Source organism: Trifolium pratense, linkage group LG3 (assembly GCF_020283565.1).
Source record: "Trifolium pratense cultivar HEN17-A07 linkage group LG3, ARS_RC_1.1, whole genome shotgun sequence".
NCBI classification, from domain to species: Eukaryota; Viridiplantae; Streptophyta; class Magnoliopsida; order Fabales; family Fabaceae; genus Trifolium; species Trifolium pratense.
In genome coordinates this window covers 13,785,357-13,805,163 of record NC_060061.1, presented here as the reverse complement: position 1 = coordinate 13,805,163, position 19,807 = coordinate 13,785,357, and the positions used below count along the sequence as shown (strand labels likewise).

Below are 19,807 nucleotides of genomic sequence, written 5' to 3'. Positions count from 1 at the left end.
TACTCCTTAAGACATAATCAACATGGAGCTTTAGATTAGGGGTTCAACAAAAATGATTTTCAATGGGAAAATTTACAACTTATCCATGTTAATTGGCATATAATTGTGTAATATGTAACATCAAACTAATAAAATGTCTTGTGGCATACATATTCTAATAAAATCAAAGATATTTCATACTAAATGGAAATCCTTTTACATTACAATTACAATGAAACAGACAAACATATCACATAACATAACCATATTATACAAGGAATACAAAGAGTCCTGTATTAGTCTTTATCCTTCTTTGACCAATCATATATTACTTTAATATCATAGATGACACTTCACTCATACTATCATACATAACTTATGAAGCACAAAAACAAACCTAGACATGGCATACGACACGAACATTGATATGCCAACATTGATAATAGATTAAAAAAGTATTTAATGTCCGACATAAAGATATGTCTAATCTGAAGAGTGTCCGTATTTCATAGCATGTAACTAATTATCTACAAGTAAATTGGTTACATCCATAAGAAATGAAGAACGAGTTGAATGTCTAAAGTGTTGATATGGGAGTTGTTCTGCCACCAATATGTAGAAATGCCCCATTACTCCGGTGTGCTCCTTGGTGTTGTTGTAGTTAGATTCTAGAGTTAAAGTTTCACCGTCATTTATTTTGACAGAACCTGGCTGAGGATAACAAGTGGACATTCCTACAACGTATCCTGCCTCATTTCCTGCTTCATTTCCATTTCCATAAATTGGTATTGAAGAACATATAACTCTCCCATCCTGGAAACATAACCCACAATTCACTAAACAAAATACTATATAATTAATGTATTACTAATTATAATTTTACGATTGTTTCTGAGAAGATTTGAACGTTTCCCTCAAAATTATAAAGTCAAAGTCTTACTACTAAGTTGACATCAAATATTTACGAATGCTTATAAGTTGTAACTATTGCAAATTACATGTCCATATAGGGTGGATCCAATTCCTCCTGAATGTTGATGAGCAACACCATAGATCACATAGCCACCATTTTGCATTGGGAGACTTGTCCTCTTCACATGAACACAACTGTTTCCCTCCTTTTGATCTGTGCTGCAAGATTCAACTTGATACTCAACCTGAAACAAAGAAACCAATGTTGCTTATTATATACACAAAAAGTATGTGACTATTAGATCAAGATTAGACGGTCCTAGACTATAAGCCCTATATTTTGAATTTTGATAACGATCTAAATCAGTATTAATTAAATTCACGTGAATGCAAGGTGTGATGAATTTCATTTACCCGACAATCATGGTCTAAGTCCAATCCTTTCGAATCATCAAATAGTTGCAAAGTGTCAGTAACATCAATTAGATATATCTTAACAGGCACTATAAAATCATCCCAATCAACCCAATTGACTATATATTTTAGGTAGAGGCTTCTCTTTGGTCCCTCAAAACCTTCCTTCAACTTGCAATGTGTACCCTCAAAACAACATAACAAGCCTCCTTTATAATTTGGCCTTATAGCGCTCCTATCTTCATTCACTGTAACATTATAAAGATCACACCTGCACTCAGTGCACCCTAACTTATCCTCCACGCCGCGCATGTCAATGGCACGAATATTAACCATCCATATCTCCTCAAATCCTTCTGGAACCTCTTCAGGATTACCTATTTCTATTCCGAAAGGATTCGGAATATCCATTATTGTTCCTCGTGTTTCAGTTCCAAGGCCAAAGTATTGTCCATTCTTATTTCCTTGGCATGTACCACTGTTCCTCACCATAATATTATCAGAATTTTCAGGCATCATTTGACCATCATGTCTTGTTTGTGTGGCATGCTTACTTTGATAATATCTGTTAACATCCCAATGATGGAGATAAGTTTCATGGAGAGGTACAGGATTATCCGCTTCATCAACTATATCAACACTGAAACTTTTGATTGCTATATGACCTTTTGGGAAATCAATATCATAATAATATTTATCGATAACTAATCCAGGTTCTAGCTCAAACTTAGGGGACAAATATGCAGTTGATTTTATCTTATTTTTAGTCTTTAGAAAAGAACATGAGCATGATGTTACCAACAACAGCAGAAGTATTGCAAGTGAAAATACCAAATCTCTAGGTACATACCACATGTTCACCTGTCATAAAAATATATTAAAATGAAAGTGTCAAAATACAAATGAGGGAACATTCAATTTTATATACTAACTAGCTAATGAGCTTATAATATCTAAGTAATGGGCCTAACTCTCTATATTTCAACAGCCTCCCGCAAGCTGGAATGTGTTTACAACACTTTCAGCTTGGGACGACCAATACAAAAGTACATCAAATCGAAAGAAAATACAATGAGAGATGCCGAAAATACATTGGCCAAAATCAAAGCCATAAGAAAAATGCTTAACCATAAAACAAAAGTCATAACTCAAGGTTTAACCACTTAAGAAAAACAACGAAGCTTAATCACCATAGAGTAGAAGCTAACATCAATAAAGCCAACAAAGGGCAACGGTTGACCATCAAGAATCATAACAGAAGCAAAATAGTGAATATCAGAAGGTCTCATGACTACAAAGTAAAGAATCGATACTCAAGTTGTGCTAAAGGTGACTTAGCGCATCAGAGGACCAATAGTTCAACTAAAAGATCTAGAACGACCAAGTAGCATAGTTGATGACTAGAGAGTGAACATTCTATTGGGCTTGTTTATTAAAAAAAAACAAAGGGCTTATACCAAGTAATGGGCTTAACTCTCTATATTTCAATAAAATTATTACTAGTAATTAACTAATTGTTGATTAAAAAAGATAGGGTTAACTACACATTTGACCCCTTACGTTTATTTTAAGTTTCAATTTGGTTCTTATGTTTAAAAAGTATCAATGGTCTCTTACGTTTCCATTAGGTTTCAATTTAGTCATTTCCGTTAATTTTGTCACTAACACCGTTTGAACTATACACGTGTTAGTGTGTCCAAGTGTCCACGTGTCTGTCCACATAAGCAAATTGGTTGGCACATGTAACAAAACTGACGAAAATGACTAACCAATGCAAACGATAAAAACATAAGAGACCAAATTGATAAGCCAAAAATATATCAAACAGATGCAGATTGTAACAATGTGTTATTTTCATAAAATTTAGTACTCACATGAATATTAATGATTAAAAGGTAAATCTAGAGGTAGACAATCAGTTAAAAAGTAATCCTTTTTGGAAGCCTTTGAATGAATTAATATAGAATAAACAAACCAAACATAATTTGCAAATTGCACTATTAATTAGTATTGTGACGGGCTTGTTGGATCACACATCACAGAACATTTTTTAAAATCTAAATTATTATTATTATGTCATAAACTTATGCCCAAACAACTTTGTTTTAATTAATTAAGCCTTAATAGTTAGAATTAGATGTTGATTATAGAAACACGAGTCAAAAAAGGTTGGAGTACAGTGCAAGTATATGAATATATAATAATAGTTAGATGAATCCTTCACAAAAAAAAAAAAATAGTTAGATGAAATGAAAGTAGAAAGTATAACTTGACACCAAAGGGTGAATTAATTAGTTCTCTAAGTGTGAGAAAAAATTGATGAACACAAGCACTAGGCAAGAAGAGTATATGAAAATGGAATGGCTAATTCATTGCGTATATATACCTCAAAAAGAGAATAGAATCAGGACACAGAGAAATTAGAGTGTGAAATTAGAGAGTGTGTGTTGGTATATACTATCAAAAGTAGAGTCACTTATTATTTATAGACGAATGAATTGAATAAAAGTGTAGAGAACCAGCTCATCACCCTAAATTATTATTATTATTTTCTTTCATATAATCATCACTCTAAAATTTCATGAACACACAAACGTGCCCCATAATAATGTACCCCAAAAAAAAAAAACGTGCCCCATAATATATTGGATTCAGATTTCCTGTTGATTGTTGAACAACAAACCGTGCAGTAATGTATCTAGACTGTCCGATTTCAATTTAACTATCGAGATTGAGGTAATTAAAAAATACAATTTTCAATCTTAACTGTTCGATTTAATTAAAAAATACGATTCAATGTTTTATTTTCCTTTTTTGTTATGTTTACTAAATATCCGGAAGTACCATAAAAATAAAAAAATAAAAAAAGTACCCATAAGTATTGTTTTAGTTATATACATTATATACTTCAACTAGAGGAGAGATCAAATTATACCGGTATAATTTTTAAAAAGTTACACTCATTAATATCTGTTTATTTTATTTTATAAATTCACATGACTTCATTAACTAATAAAATAAAAAAAATTTCCTTTTTTACTTACCTGCCTACCTTTCTTTTTTGTTGAAACCTTTTTCTGGCAACTTTCTCCATCGTTCACACTGATGGGTGTTTCACTTAATATCACACTTTTACATTTATGTTTTCAAAACTATATAATAATGGAGAAATGGAAAGAATAAGTAATGGAGAGGACAATATATAATTCTACACAAAATAGATGGAATGATCTATCCAATTAAGTTGACGCATGTAGCCGTCGAATATAAATTATAAGCGAAAAAATCCCATTTTTTTATCTCAAATTATAAGGGAAAAAACCATTTTTAAAAATGTTTTTCTTTATTCTCATAAAATTAAATGCAAATTGCATTTAATTTTTTTTTCTCTCTCTCTCTCTTTTCTCAATAAACAAGAACCAATAAAAATTATTTTTACATCTTCATGTGCAACTAAGGAAAACCCGTGAAAACATATTTCAAATTATCATGTTTTACTTTTTTTTCTTAAATAAATGTAATTTTTTTTTTTTTTCAGTTATAATTTTGGACGGAGAAAGTATTAATTTGACAATATGATAGATCCCCATCCACGGCGGACATCACCTACACAATGACAGTGTCCGGAGACACGAAAGGATCGTTATCCCCTTTCTTTGATTTTTAGTTCAATCCCCGCTTCTTCTTCAACATCGTAACAATCATGGGTGAAAACCTTTGAGGATAGAGCTTGGATTGTTCATACATGTGGAAGGAAGTGCCTATGATTATTAGGTTCAATAATGCTAGAGCAAGGGTGAGCATTGATGTTGGACCATGGAAGGTTCGTTTTTTGTTGATGAAGATGGATTTACGATTTTGAAGACAATGATGTTATTGCCATTTTTTGGTACAGGTTGTTTACAAACATATTATTAATTACTCCACATAACAGCTATCTACCAAAAAGAATGATTTAAAAAGAATGAAAACTTGAGTTAAAAAACAAGTGGATCAAATATTGAAGTACTTTTTTCTTTAATAAAATTGTTTTGTTTCAAAAAAAAAATATATTGGAGAAAATAAAATAGGGAGATCAAAATTGCGAATTTGGTAAAAATAAGTGGATCAAAACTGTTCGTAAAAAAAAATGGACCAAAACTGTATTTAAGCAAAAAAAAAAAAATACATACTTGATGAAAGTTTTATAATATGCCGACATCCAAGACACACTTTCCAATATGATCTTATACCTCTTCGAATTTCGATCAATCATATAGTACTTCAATATTATCAACCCCCTTGAGTTGGTCTAGTGGTATTTGGGGTTTGAGAGTGTGCTTCTCTTTAAGATTTCGGGTTCAATTCTCTCTGATGTCAATTTGGATGAGCTATGAGCTAATTTAGCTTTTTCAAAAAAAGTACTTTAATATTATCCAGTGACAACTGTATCATATATGTAAAAACTAATTATGTAAAAATATGTTATTAACATCCATGAAAATTGAAGAACGGGTAGATTGTCTGAAATGTTGGTATGAGAGTTGTTCTACCACCAATACATAGAAATGCCCCATTACACCTTAGTGCTCTTTGGTGTTATTGTAGTTAGACTCTAAGTTCACTGGAACTACAAAATCATTCCAATCAACCCATTTCATTGTATATCTTAAGTATAGGTTTCTCTTTGGTCCCACAAAACCGTCTTTCAACTTGCATTGTGTATAATATTGACAACATAACAAACTTCCTTTATAATCTGGACTTGTACTTTTCTATATTCATCTACGGTAACATTATAAAGGTAGCATTTACACTCGGTGCACCCTAACTTATTCTCGGTGCCACGAGTATCAATTGTGTGGATATTAACAAACAATTTTTCCTCATACCCTTCTGGAATATCTTCAGCATTACCTATCTCTATACCGAAAATATCTAAAATATCTATTGTCGTTCCTCGTTGTTCAGATACAAGGCCAAAGTACTATCCAAGAAACCCTTCCTGACATATGCCATTGTTCCACACAATAACTTTATCAGAGTCATCAAGTATCTTGCAGCTTTCATGGCTTGTTTGTGTGACATTTTAATGTTGATAATATCTTATAATAGCTCAATGTTAGAGATAAGTTTCATAGAGAGGTATAGGATTTTCAGTTTCATAAACAACTTCAACATATTGAAACTCTTGAGTGTTATACGACCTTTTGAAAAATAATATAGGGATCAAATCTACCGATAACTGATCTTGGTCCTAGCTCAATGAGGAAGAGAGATTTTTACACCTTGAGTTTTGGTCTAATCCCTCCAAAGTTCTTTTGTATCATTCTTATTTTATTTTTATTTAATATATTTTTAATAGGGTGCTTCTTAAGCGGCTTCTTTGAAATGTCAACGCAGTTATAAATTGTAATGTCTTAGTTGAAAATACACATACATTTTTCTTTCAACAATCTCACGTAAAACATCAAGACTTTTTCAAACTCACTCCAAACTTTTTTTTTCCGTGTGTTTCTTGATCGTTCTCTCTCACTCAATATTCTTTTTCTCCACCACCACAATTCCCTAACATATGCAACTCAACCATTCTTTTTCTCTACCAGAAGGTTGCCATGGAAGGGACGTACCTAATATTTCTATTCCTTTGAAACTCATTTGATCAAAACGATTTTCTAATTTATTTATTTTTATCGAAAACGATTATCTGATTCTTGTTTTAATTGATCTTTTGTGTTGCCTTATAAAATTGATATTTAACATAATTTTGTAACCAAGAAATATATATATATATATATATATATATATATATATATATATATATATATATATATATATATATATATATATATATATATATATATATATATATATATATAATTCTGCAAACTTTTTTTATGATTAGTGTTTTTTGATAAAGTTTTTAGTTCTCTTGTTCTTCTTTATGATTATTTTTTAAAAAAAAAAATTGATTCATTGATTTTATTTGTTTATATTAATTCCTTGATGTTTTTTAAGGAATGATTGATTGATTATTATATTTTTGGAAGAAATTTGAATTGAGTTTATTGAGTCATTTAAATGTTAAAATTCCATAAAGTTCTTTGAAATCTCAAAAAGTCTATGCTATAAAATCTCAAAGAGTCTTATGTTAAGAATCTTGAATGTAAAAAATCTTTCAAAAAAATCTTTTAAAATCTTACAAAATCAATATAATCTCACAAAGTCTTTTAAAATTTTCAAAATTTTTTTTTTTTGCCAAAATAGTCTTTTAAAATATCAATTCAATACACCTCCTTAGAGTAGGTGCAACCACATCGGTTAAAATATTATCTTGTTTTATCTTTCAAAAACGACGTTTGTGTTAGGAGATCGTGAATATTGTAAATTCATTTAATATGTTGAAGTGCTTATTCGATATATAGCAACTAAAAATTAAATTTGAGATGTTTAAAGGAAAAAAATTATTTAAATATAATAATATAGATAAACTATACTAATATAGCAATATTTGTAAAATAAAATAAAATAAAATAAAATATTGCAACGTGGCTTTGACATATTCAGTCACATTGCTAAATTTGGGAAATGGATTTACTGTTATTTTCACGAGTATTCAACTTTAATAGATTTATTTTTACTAGACCCTTATCCGTGCGATGCATGGATGTGATGCGTTGTTTTATATTATAACATGGAAAATACAATAGTAACAAAATACAATAGTAACAATTTTATAAATAATTTTACCTTTCTTTACATGGCATGTGCATCGACTTATCCACCAAATCATTAAAATTCCTTCATAAAGAAATGATAAACTAAAGTGTTAAAAACCAATTTCCAAATAAAAGAAAACTACTAAAGTAAAATAGATATAAAATTGCGGCTCACAATAAAAATGAAAATACTTCACATTATCTTTATATGAATCTCTCAAAATAATCTATTCAAAATTTTGTATAAAATAATCTTAAAATCACTTAAAAAGATGACAAAATGTACTTATATATATATATATATATATATATATATATATATATATATATATATATATATATATATATATATATATATATATATAAAAAAGACAATACGTTAAGAATTCACATGAATTTTTATTTTTATATTAGCCTTTAGAGGAACATTGTCGTAGCTACCCGAACCAAAAAGACGGCAATACTTATACGACAAAAATTAAAATAAAGTATTTGTTAGATCAACCAATCTAAATTGGTATATCTACAAAACAAAAGATTTTATAGATATTCAAAGCATTTGAATTAAAACTACTGCTGTAAATATCTTGAATGCAAGTAATTATGGGAGGAAACAAAAATTGTTAAAATGACGAACTATTACCTAATACCATGAGCAAGCACATTAAAAAGGAACAACATGAAAAAATAATAAGGATGAAGAGGTGAATGTGAAAGGAAGATAAAAAAAAAACATAGGTAAAGAAGAAAATCAATTAATTCCAAATGATTAAGGTGATGGAAAGAATTGAAAAACAAACAAAGAAATAAAAACGTATTTATAATGTCCACCGAAAAAATAAGTGCTTAGCTATATATATAATTCCTAGATAGTTCTCCTACTATCCATCTTAACCCTAATCCACATCACCAATTTACATCCAATTAAATCACACAATAATGCCACATCACTTCCTTATATTATATCATTTTTATCTCTAATTTTTTTTTTCCACATTACTTCCTTATATTATATCGTTCTCATCTCTATTTTTTTTTTTGTTTTTATATTATATCAATCTCATAATAAATAATAAAGAATTATGTTTCTCCAATTATCCAAAAATTGATGTCACAAGATGTTACAATTTTCTACATTATTATTGAATTTTACCTCTCCAATTATTCAAAAATTGATGTCACAAGATGTTACACTTTTCTACATTATTATAACATTTCTTAGTGACAATGAAGATGAACATAGTTGGAATCTCTTTCAACATTTATCTCATTTAAATGTCAACCGTTTTCATAGAAACAACAAAGAGCTTATAATTTAGTCACACAAAAAAATACGAAGAGTATATACATTATTGACTTAATTACATTATAATTTTAGAGAAGAGTGAAGGTTATGCAAAAAGTTAGGTTATGGGATTGAAATATATAATAACCATTATCATTATCATTATCATTATCATTATCATTATCATATTTCATTCAATTTTAGTGTGTCGCCTATGCGTTGCACTATTGCATTGGCTGGCGCACCCCACCAAAAAAAAAGAATATATATTTTCATTCAATTTTGATGGTCCGTACTCATTCTCTATACATATAGGTATATATATTGGTTGGAGGAAGTGATAAGTACATCACTTTTATATTATTATTATTATTATTATTATTATTATTATTATTATTATTATAATTTTCATTTTATAATACTTATTGTTACAATTTATACGAATAATTTTTCAACATTATAATATAAAATACCACATAACACCTGTGCATCGCACGGGTGTGGGACTAGGGAAAACAGAGAAAACAAATTAGGGTTTAGATAAGTGCTTATATGAAATTAAATTTTTACAACTTTTCATTGCTTAAAAAAACTTTTCATTGGAAACCATTAGATTTCTTGGTAATTAAAATGGGCATATGAAAAAGATAATGGTGTATGAATAGAAATGAAATGAAAAGATATATGAATGCTTCAAATTAAATGTGGCATATGACAAATCATTAGAAATAATGTGGCATGTGGCTAAATAAACAATTAATTATAATTGTTAATTTTTTTATTATTTATTTTTAAAAGAAAATGATTTAAAAGCTATGATTGGTTAATATAATTAGAGTTAGGATTAGTGGTAGGAGAACTATTTAGGATTTATATATATAGATAGATTTACTATATAGGAAAATAAGATTGGGACTAGACTAATATAATTAAGTGGTGTGGGGACTAAGGCAGATGCTGCGTTAATGGCAATGTCCCTAATGTCCCTAAAAAGTTCTTCACTTTCAGCCTTTCATTTCACCAAGTTCTTCAATTATTTTTCCATGTACCGACAATCCGACATGTTTTTCATTTTTTTTTTAATATTATTTTTGTCATTATATATAGATATTTTTAACCCTAGCCGTCATCACTTTTCTTCTCCTTCTTTTAGTCTATCATAGAGGGGAGATTTAAGTTCAATTTTGACATGGAATCACCCTCCATATTGTTTTTTCCTTCTCGTTATAATAAATAAATAAGTGTGATTTTCACATATTTATTTGTTTTGATTTCTTGACTTCGTATCGTGTTTATTTATTTCAAATTGAAGGATTAGTTTCAATCTAGTGCAAATTCAATCAATGTCGACTTTGAAGTCATCAACGCTACAGATCCTGAGGCATGAATATTCCGGACACTTCTTCAATATAGTCATATTTAAATTTGTAGACTTTTGCAATTTGTTGATCTATGCTATTAACATGGATGCTGTGAGTTTGTTCGTAAATTTATCCTTCTTTTTTTTGGCAACTTTGAATTTGTATTGCATCAATATACTCTATCATTTATTTCAAGTCAAAAAAAATATAGGACCTTTTTATTTTATTTTTTCCTTTTTATAAAAATTCCTTTTAATTTTTGAAGGACATTAATTGTTTCTTTATAGTTGATCAGATAATTTATATATTTTTTTTTTACTAAATAATTTAATTTCTTAGTTTTGGTTTGTAAATTATGAAATAACTCTTCCTTTCTTTTTTCTTATTGGTCCAATGATCCATTAAGTTGCATCCAGAGCCTCTAATGCATCTTCTTTGAATTGTAAGGGGGTGATTACATCTTTTACTTCTTATCAATGTTGCTTATAAAAAATAATTGTTTATTTAGAGCATCTCCAATAATGATACCACTTTGGATATCATATATTACTAACAAGTGGTTCATACAATGTCATGTAATATTTATACAACTCATACATATTTTTCTCCAATGGTGATACCACTTTTTGAGTATCATACATTAATAACAAGTGATCACTTCTATATTTATTTTTTTATTATGTCTAAATAAAAATAAAATTTATTTAATCTAATAAATACGTAGATAAATAAATTAATAATTAAATATAACGAGAAATATATGACAATAAATATGACGGAAAATATATGATGAAAAATATAATAATGTTATGAATAATTTGGTGGATGTCCATTAAGCATTGACTCATTCCACTGGCCCATTATATTGTCCTATAAATAGGACTTGTATTGTCATGTAAACACACACCTTGATGAGAATAATACAATCTCTATTCTTTCTCTTTTCTCTTCTTCTCTCCTCTATACTTATATATTATTACTATTACTTATATTTCATAACACGTTATCAGCACGAGCTTAATTATCAACTGAGGTACGCAATTCTTATTCTATTTTTATGAAATCACAAGTAGTTTTTATTTTTGATTATTATATGATTATGAATCGTTTGAACCTTGTATACTTATAAAGATCAAATAATAATAATTAAAATTAAATAAATAAATAAGCATCATTTCTTTATGTATTTAATTGATTCAATGTTGTTTACGCTTCGTGATATCCGACATTTGTATGGTGAAGCATAATACTTTGATCATTAATATTACATAAAATGTTGATCAATTATTTATTTATTTATTTATAATATGTATCTTGGATGTTTGATATTGTTTGAGTTTCGTGACCGACAACAGTCTGGTGAAGCATCATTATGCTTCGTGACCGACATCTGTATGGTGAAACATCGACACTTCGATCATCCAAAAGAACATAAACATATTTAAGAACTCATAATCTTGGTTCCTGAAGAACCTAGAAAGTTAATACATGAATTCCCGAAGAATTCATAATCTTGGTTCCTAAAGAACCTATTTTTAGTTCCTGAAGAACTTAGACATTTAATACATGAATTCCCGAAGAATTCATAATCTTAGTTCCGGAAGAACTTAAAAAAATTAATTTTGTTCCTGAAGAACTTACGAAATATCACCATTTATCACCATGCATCCCTAATGGATTGCACATCAAAATACTTTTATGTGTTATATTAGTTCCTGAAGAACTAATAAAACAACTTCTTTTTCTCTTCAATGAATTCTAGATGAATTCAATATTCCTACATCCTTGAAGGATTGTAAATTGATAGTGATTTATTATATAGTTCTTGAAGAACTCAATGGATAAAATTGTAAAATTCAATTGATAAGTGAATTTCACAGAAAGCATGTAGCATGAATCGCACCGTTTTTACGGCCTGCAGTAATATAACCTTAAAAACAAAGGTCAATGGCCTTATTGATTTTTCCGTTAAAAATTCTAAATTAAGACAAATTTTCATATTTAATACTATTTCCAAATATAACATTGAATGCCTTTTATTTTTAAATTCTAAATTAAGACAAATCTTCATATTGATTTTTCATATGTCATTCATATGTTAATTTGGTCAATCAATCTCATTGAAAACAATTGAATGCCTTTTATTTCTTTCTTTTATTGTTTTCAATTTATTACATTATCGGTTAAGGAAGTATTATGATTGATTCATTTGAAATTAAATGATTTGTTTTGAAAATAAAATTAGTTGATTTGACAAATTTTCAAATATCAATTGAAATATCACATTGTTTAATTTCTTTTGTGATTTCTATTAGCCAAATTTTTGTAATTGTGATACTACCTATTACTTTTGGAATTTTTGCAAGATGAAATCAACTTGACCTTTTAAATCATGAATTAAGGGATTATTTATTTACATTATTTTTGACAATTGTGATGTTTCCTGTTACTTTCATATACTAAGTTTGAATGCTACTAAAATAAAAGGTGTGCATGACTTAATACTTTATTCATTTTATTTTATACGATAACTTTGTACTATGTGTTATTATGAATTAATTCAGCTACTACAATGCTTAAGGTATGAATTGTGTCTCATTAAGAAAATATTTTTCTTCCATAATAAATCAATTTAATTGATATTTTTTTCTTTTGAAAATAAAATTATAATTCATACCTTAATCATATCTTTTTTCTTTTGGAAATAAATTTAATTATAATTTATACCCAAAATATTTTTTATATATATTCAATTCAAGAATTCAAGAATATTTGTTTGATATTAATATCATATCCTTGATTTATGGAATTTGAATTTATTTTGTGAAATTTTTAAATATTTGGTGTTGATTGAATGTGAGAACTGAGAATCATATATAATTTTAAACTATATTAATCTCACGATTTGATCCTAAAATATTATATGAGAAACTCTTTTTTTTATTTTAAAAGTTGTCACACTAATGTTAATTATTTTGTTAAAGTGTTCTATTTGGAAATTTATTTTAGGCTCAATTTTGTTAATTATTACACCAAATTTTTTTTTACGATAATTATTACACCAAATGTTATTTATATGAATATTTGTAAATATTTTGTAAATTTTATATTGTCTTGTTATTTGAATATTCACTTGCAAATTGTTATTGAAATTATTATTTTGAGGAACTATTAAGACAATTGAGTATTAAATTATCCTTACATTGATTTATTATAAGAGTTTTTTTTATTATTATACATTGATTTGCCGTTGATTTGTGGCTAGCTATTTGAGATGACTTGTAAAGTCATCAAAATTTATTGGCTCCATTTGTAAGGAAAAATTCGAGTGGCAACCTGAAGTTTGCTTGGAGCTCATTTATATAAATGTACCAATGATTGGTAAAGGCACTCACTCGCTAATATGTTGAAACGTTTTTAAACGTACATAAATGACAATAGTCCCAATTGATTGCATAAGTATAATCTTCTTTCATTCATATATGAATATCAATATGGAAACAAGAAATGAAGAGATGTTGAATATCTCTATATATTACTAATTTACTACACATATTTTGGATAAACTAAGTGTAATGAAAAAGTTATAAACCAGAAGTTTATACTACACTTTTATATATAATAATGCAATTGAAGCACAAATTATTGTAAACCAGAAGTTTACAAATCATATTAAATTTATTGTTGGCAATACCGGTTGGGTCATCCCGGATTTATTATGATGCGAAAAAAAAAACTATAAATATATAGTGAAGGGCCTGAAGTTCCTTCATTCTAATAATTTTTATCGGTTACTAATTCCCAAAAGAAATTGATAATTTGAGATTTTTGACCATTTAGATATTTTGTGACTTGAATTGATGCATCAACTAAATTGGTCACATGCATGTTTACTCACAACCAGAAGTTTGTGAGTTTGTTTTCTCAAATAGTTTTGCTAAGATCTCATTTTCTAAATTCTTAGAAAATATTTGATAAGTATCGTATGTCAATTGAAATCGATATCAAATAGAATATGATCATACAAAAAATGGACTAGAAGATCCATTCTTTAGACGTCTAAAGTAATTACATGACTGATACTTATGAGATCATAACTTCTAATTTATATTTTGGGAACATTCAAACATGTATATTGAGATACTAATTCGCATCAAGCCAACTAGTTATTATAAGTTCTCCCCTAATTTACAATTTGAACTTTGTTTATAAACATGATTCCCATATAAGCATTTTTGGATGTGTCGTGTATGTGCAATTGCTCCAATAGAATGCATTTAAACGGTTCTTAAAGAATATTGGGAAAATATATTTGATATGAATCTCCATCTATTATAAATCATCTTGAGCCAAAAATTGGAGAATTATTTACAGCCCTGTAGGCTGATTTTCAAGTGATGAATTAATTTTCCCAATATTAGGGGGGAGAATAAGCAGCTGAAAAATATGAACCAGAAGTTCAAATGAATCACTTGAAATAAATTAATGTTATTATCTCACATTGATCCTCATAGTTTGAATCAAATGTTCAAAATATAAATCATTTGCAAAATTTATGAAATCAACTATTAGCTGCTAATGCTCCAAACAAAACGGATGTCCCTGTTGGACAATCTTATTTTGCAAATCAGTATTAACCACCCTGAAGTGTGGTAGATCAGTCGGTTCCAACGATAGAAATTCTCAAATAAGAAAAGGAGCTAAAAAGAAAGGTGACCCAAGTGAGGATATGAAAACTTCAAAAGAGTATTTGACATAATTGAGTTTTAAGTTCCAGAAGAACTTCTCAGGTACCTGAAATTTATGATAATAAAGAAATCTTGACGAATTATGTCATGAATGAAAATTATGTCATGAATGGAATATGATGGAACCGAAAAGAAGTCAACGTTGATGATATTTTTATATATAATATAGCGCTATTTGTGAAAAGAGTTAATGAGGATCATGAACTAAATTCTATTGAAAATTATAGACAATGATTGTCTAAATGAAAACGCAATTGCTACGTAATTAAAGTCACTTTGCAAAGTGAAGATTTTTGGACCAGCAGTCCATACACCTGAAGATGTAAAACATGATAGATACGAATTAATTTTCGTGTGAATAGAAAATGTTGACATACAAACATTAAAAGCTTGATTTTTTTATTCAAGCATATTGGTAAAAGTTTGCCATTGAATGTGAAGAGAAATATTCACCTGAAGTGAAATCAAAATCCTTCTCTTACTTGATTAAGTCTTACTTGATTAAGTTTATTAACACATGGAAAATTCAATTTATTTGAAAAATGTGTCACGATATATTTGTATGGCTCACTTGTTAGTGTGAATTATATAAAACTCCTTGAAGGATTTAATTTCCACGAGACATACATTTCAAACTATTTGAGAAAAGAAAATATACAAATATTTAAAGTTTGACTCATTATTAAAGAATAATGATAAACGTCTATCATTAATTTTCAAGAGGCATATTCACCTGAAGTGAATTCAGAACTTCTTTATAATTGATTAAGTTTAGTATATGTATTTGAATGACTCACTTAATAATGATGATTACATGAAAATTATCTCACTTGATAATTATATGAAAATCCCAAAAGGATTTAATTTTCGTGAGACACATATATCAAACTATTGGAAAGGTGACTTAATAAACATGAATAAGTCTCCTTAAATACTCGAGCAATATATATGCATGTTGTATAATACTCTTGTTGAATATTTCCAAGTGAGAAATATGAAAATGACAATTTGTTCATTTTAAGAAAATATTTGGCAATGAATTTTTCTATCTATCTATGTTGATGATAAAAATATCATCAAGAGACTCCTTAAGAGCTTGAAATATTGTCATTTCTTACAAAATAAGTATTTGAAGAATATTTTAGAGTTCGAGTAAATGATGAAGAACTAATTGGTCCTGAAGTACCACATTTTAGTTCAAATTTTGGTCAAAACATTATGGACCTATTATTTGTTGTCAATATATCATCAAGTATATATTTTGTTATTTTAGATATGCAGGTAATTTGTTTAATCCTCGTAAAGGTATAGATCACAAACAAACTATATGTTCACATGAAGAAGTACAATTACTCATGGAGATCTATGAAACAAACAACAATATCAATATCATGAAACAAAATGACGAGAAAAGTTGAGCACTATAGAAGATAAATCAAGAATGTGATTTGGTCAAAGTGTGTGATTCATCAGATACAAGAATTTGTGAGTTTTCTTCTAAAGGGTTCTTGCAACGATTCAACATGAAGATAATGTCGCACAAACTACATATTTGGAGAAGATTATATGATAAAAAAGATAAGACATGTCTTTCTACAAAGTCAGCTTCAAGCAAAACTTTTGAGCAATTACTACAACTACATAAGATTATTTGATTTTCTTCGTCTCATATATAATTATCTTTATGAGGGGGAGATATAAATATGTTCTGCACTCTTTTTCCCTTAACCATGGTTTTGTCCCACTGGGTTTTCCTGGTAAGGTTTTTAATGAGGCAGTTCACACACAAAGGATGATGTACTCTTTTTCCTTCACTAGGATTTTTTCCCAATGGGTTTTCTCTAGTAAGGTTTTAACGAGGCATATCCTCGATGGACATCCAAGGGGGAGTGTTATGAATAATTTGGTGGATGTCCATTAAGCATTGACTCATTCCACTGGCCCATTATATTGTCCTATAAATAGGACTTGTATTGTCATGTAAACACACACCTTGATGAGAATAATACAATTTCTATTCTTTCTCTCTTCTCTTATTCTCTCCTCTATACTTATATATTATTACTATTACTTATATTTCATAACAAATAATTAATTTTGATTATTTTTTTGTCTGAATATGTGCTCGTTAGTAAAAAAAGAAAAGGAAGATCAAGAGGTCATTGAATGTCAAACGATAATGTTTTGACATATATGAAAGCTATTAAATTGGATTTATATACAAAAAAAAATTAAATTGCTGATACGATACCTTATTTAAAGTACCAATATCATCAATTTTAATACCCTCCGTGTCACGTCATGAAACTCCAATGATAAAAAAATAAGGTATCATATCATTAGCCTTTGAAACTCTCTTAGATATCCTTATTGAAGATGCTCTTATCAACATACTTCTAATTATAATATTTGTTTTTACAATTTTTTAATAAATACTCTAAAAATATATTAAATTATTCTCTCTTTTAAAGGCTAAAATAAAATTATAAAAATAATATGCGCAATCAACTTTCTTGATCAAGGATCTTATATTTATATTTAAAGACTATAACATTTTAATGATCATATGTTTTTTTATGAACATACTCAATGATCATATATGTAGTAAGATGCTATCATTGAAGTATTATTAAAACCGTATTCTTTCCAAAAAAAAATAAATATTAAAACCGTATTCATTAGATGCACATGGTGCTAAAAAAAATGTTTACTTTTAAAATAGGCGACCAAATAATGTTAAAATAGGAAGATCAAAAGTTTAAAAATATTAAATAGGAGGACCAAAAGTACATTTAAGTTCAGATATAATATTTGATTGGATTATACTACAATATAATAAAAAATTGGGTTTTGCTAACTAGTATTTTCGGACTTCGGAGTGCTAGTTAAGTAATTAAAAAGAAAAATAAAAGAAAAATTGTCCATTGAAAGCATCAAAATTTAGAATTTAGACTTTTGTTGTGTTGACTATACTATTTTCAATAATTTTTTATTTTTTTTAATAACTAATATTAAAAAATGGTGATCAAAATCATCATCATCAATCAATCAATCATCATCGGTCAATCATCAAAATAATATATATATATATATATATATATATATATATTATTGTAAAGTAAATTTTGTTTTGCTGATGTGGCAGCCTAATAAAGCTCTCCTATTTTCTTTACAAAAAAAATATCTCCTATTTTATTTTTTTCTAAGCTCAAGTTGATGATGATGTGACATCCTAAAAAACCTAACACTTTTTTCATTTTCCCTTAATCGCCCATTTCATTTCCACTCGGTTATGAACTCTCACTAATTAACAAAACTTAACTGCCCATTGAAGACTCCAATTTTCTCTTTTTTTTTAATCTTAATATATTAATTATCCACTAAACTTGAGCATAAATATGCACTTGCAAGGTTTCCAAAAGGTCAAAATAGTTACAGGAGAGTAGTGTGTCCCTAGAGATTGAAATGCATATCAATTCAAACTATATTCAGAGAAGAACACGACCTCTGTTTCAAGTGTTCTTAAAATTAATCATTACTTTAATCTCTTCTTTTCTTTATGAATGAAAACTGATAAATAGCTCACACATTATTTTATACAGTATGGTAAATATTTTGAGTGGCATGACAACTCTCTTCATAACGGTGGTTGTATTTACATTCAAATTTGAAGGTTTATTTTTTCATTATTATTATTATTATTATTATTATTATTATTATTATTATTATTTTCTTAATCTAATATTATATCATTAATCTTTTAATTTTTATGTCAATTATCTTCTTTGAATTTGATTATGTGCAGTAGAAATCAACCTGCCTTTTCTGAAATTAGCTTGCTTTCATTAAAAAAAACTATACAGGAGAGGTAAATTTTCGTTCTTATTTTTTGAATTTATTTATTGATCTTGATTGTTCTTTTGTTAACGGGAACATAGAACCAACTATAATTTTGAACAGGTATCAGTTTAGCTATAACATAATTTGTAATGTGTAACATCAACGCAATAAAATGTCTTGCGACATTCTAATGAAGGCGCTGGCTACCATGGGAAAGGGAGGTAAGTCTCCCACCATGGGAAAGACCTTTTTAACCTGCCATTGCAGGTGAAACAGGTTTTAACAATATAATATTAATTTATATTATTTACACAATTACCACATATGCCATATTTATGAAAACTGCCCACAACAACCTTAAATTTTAATTTAAACACAAACTGAAAAAATAATTTTAATGATTTTTTTTTGCAAGTTTTTTTTATTTGTTTTGCAAGATGGAGATGGCAAACTAGTAGTCAATTAACCATCAAAATAATGTCGGTAACTAAAAAAAAATCAGGGATGAAAACATGTTTTTTTTTATAGAAACGAAAAATATATTTAGTTCTTGACCTAAAAAGTCTAAAT

The 19,807-nt window shown here is 28.0% G+C and overlaps 1 protein-coding gene and 1 pseudogene across 2 annotated transcripts; both read right to left on the bottom strand.

The window, feature by feature from the left end:
* Positions 1-152: 152 nt before the first annotated feature.
* Positions 153-3,752, bottom strand: LOC123913470. Of its 2 annotated transcripts, none has more exons than XM_045964226.1 (4): positions 3,692-3,752; positions 1,306-2,166; positions 978-1,136; positions 153-792 (listed from the first exon to the last, which is right to left on the bottom strand). In XM_045964226.1, exons 2-4 carry the CDS (start codon positions 2,158-2,160, stop codon positions 499-501), a joined length of 1,308 nt encoding a protein of 435 aa, XP_045820182.1. In that variant the 5' UTR covers positions 2,161-2,166; positions 3,692-3,752; the 3' UTR covers positions 153-498. The 2 variants fall into 2 exon arrangements, with proteins under 2 accessions (XP_045820182.1, XP_045820181.1); XM_045964225.1 differs by lacking the exon at positions 3,692-3,752 and adding an exon at positions 3,580-3,674.
* Positions 3,753-5,867: 2,115 nt separating this feature from the next.
* Positions 5,868-19,568, bottom strand: LOC123914609 (annotated as a pseudogene).
* Between the last annotated feature and the right edge of the window lie 239 nt (positions 19,569-19,807).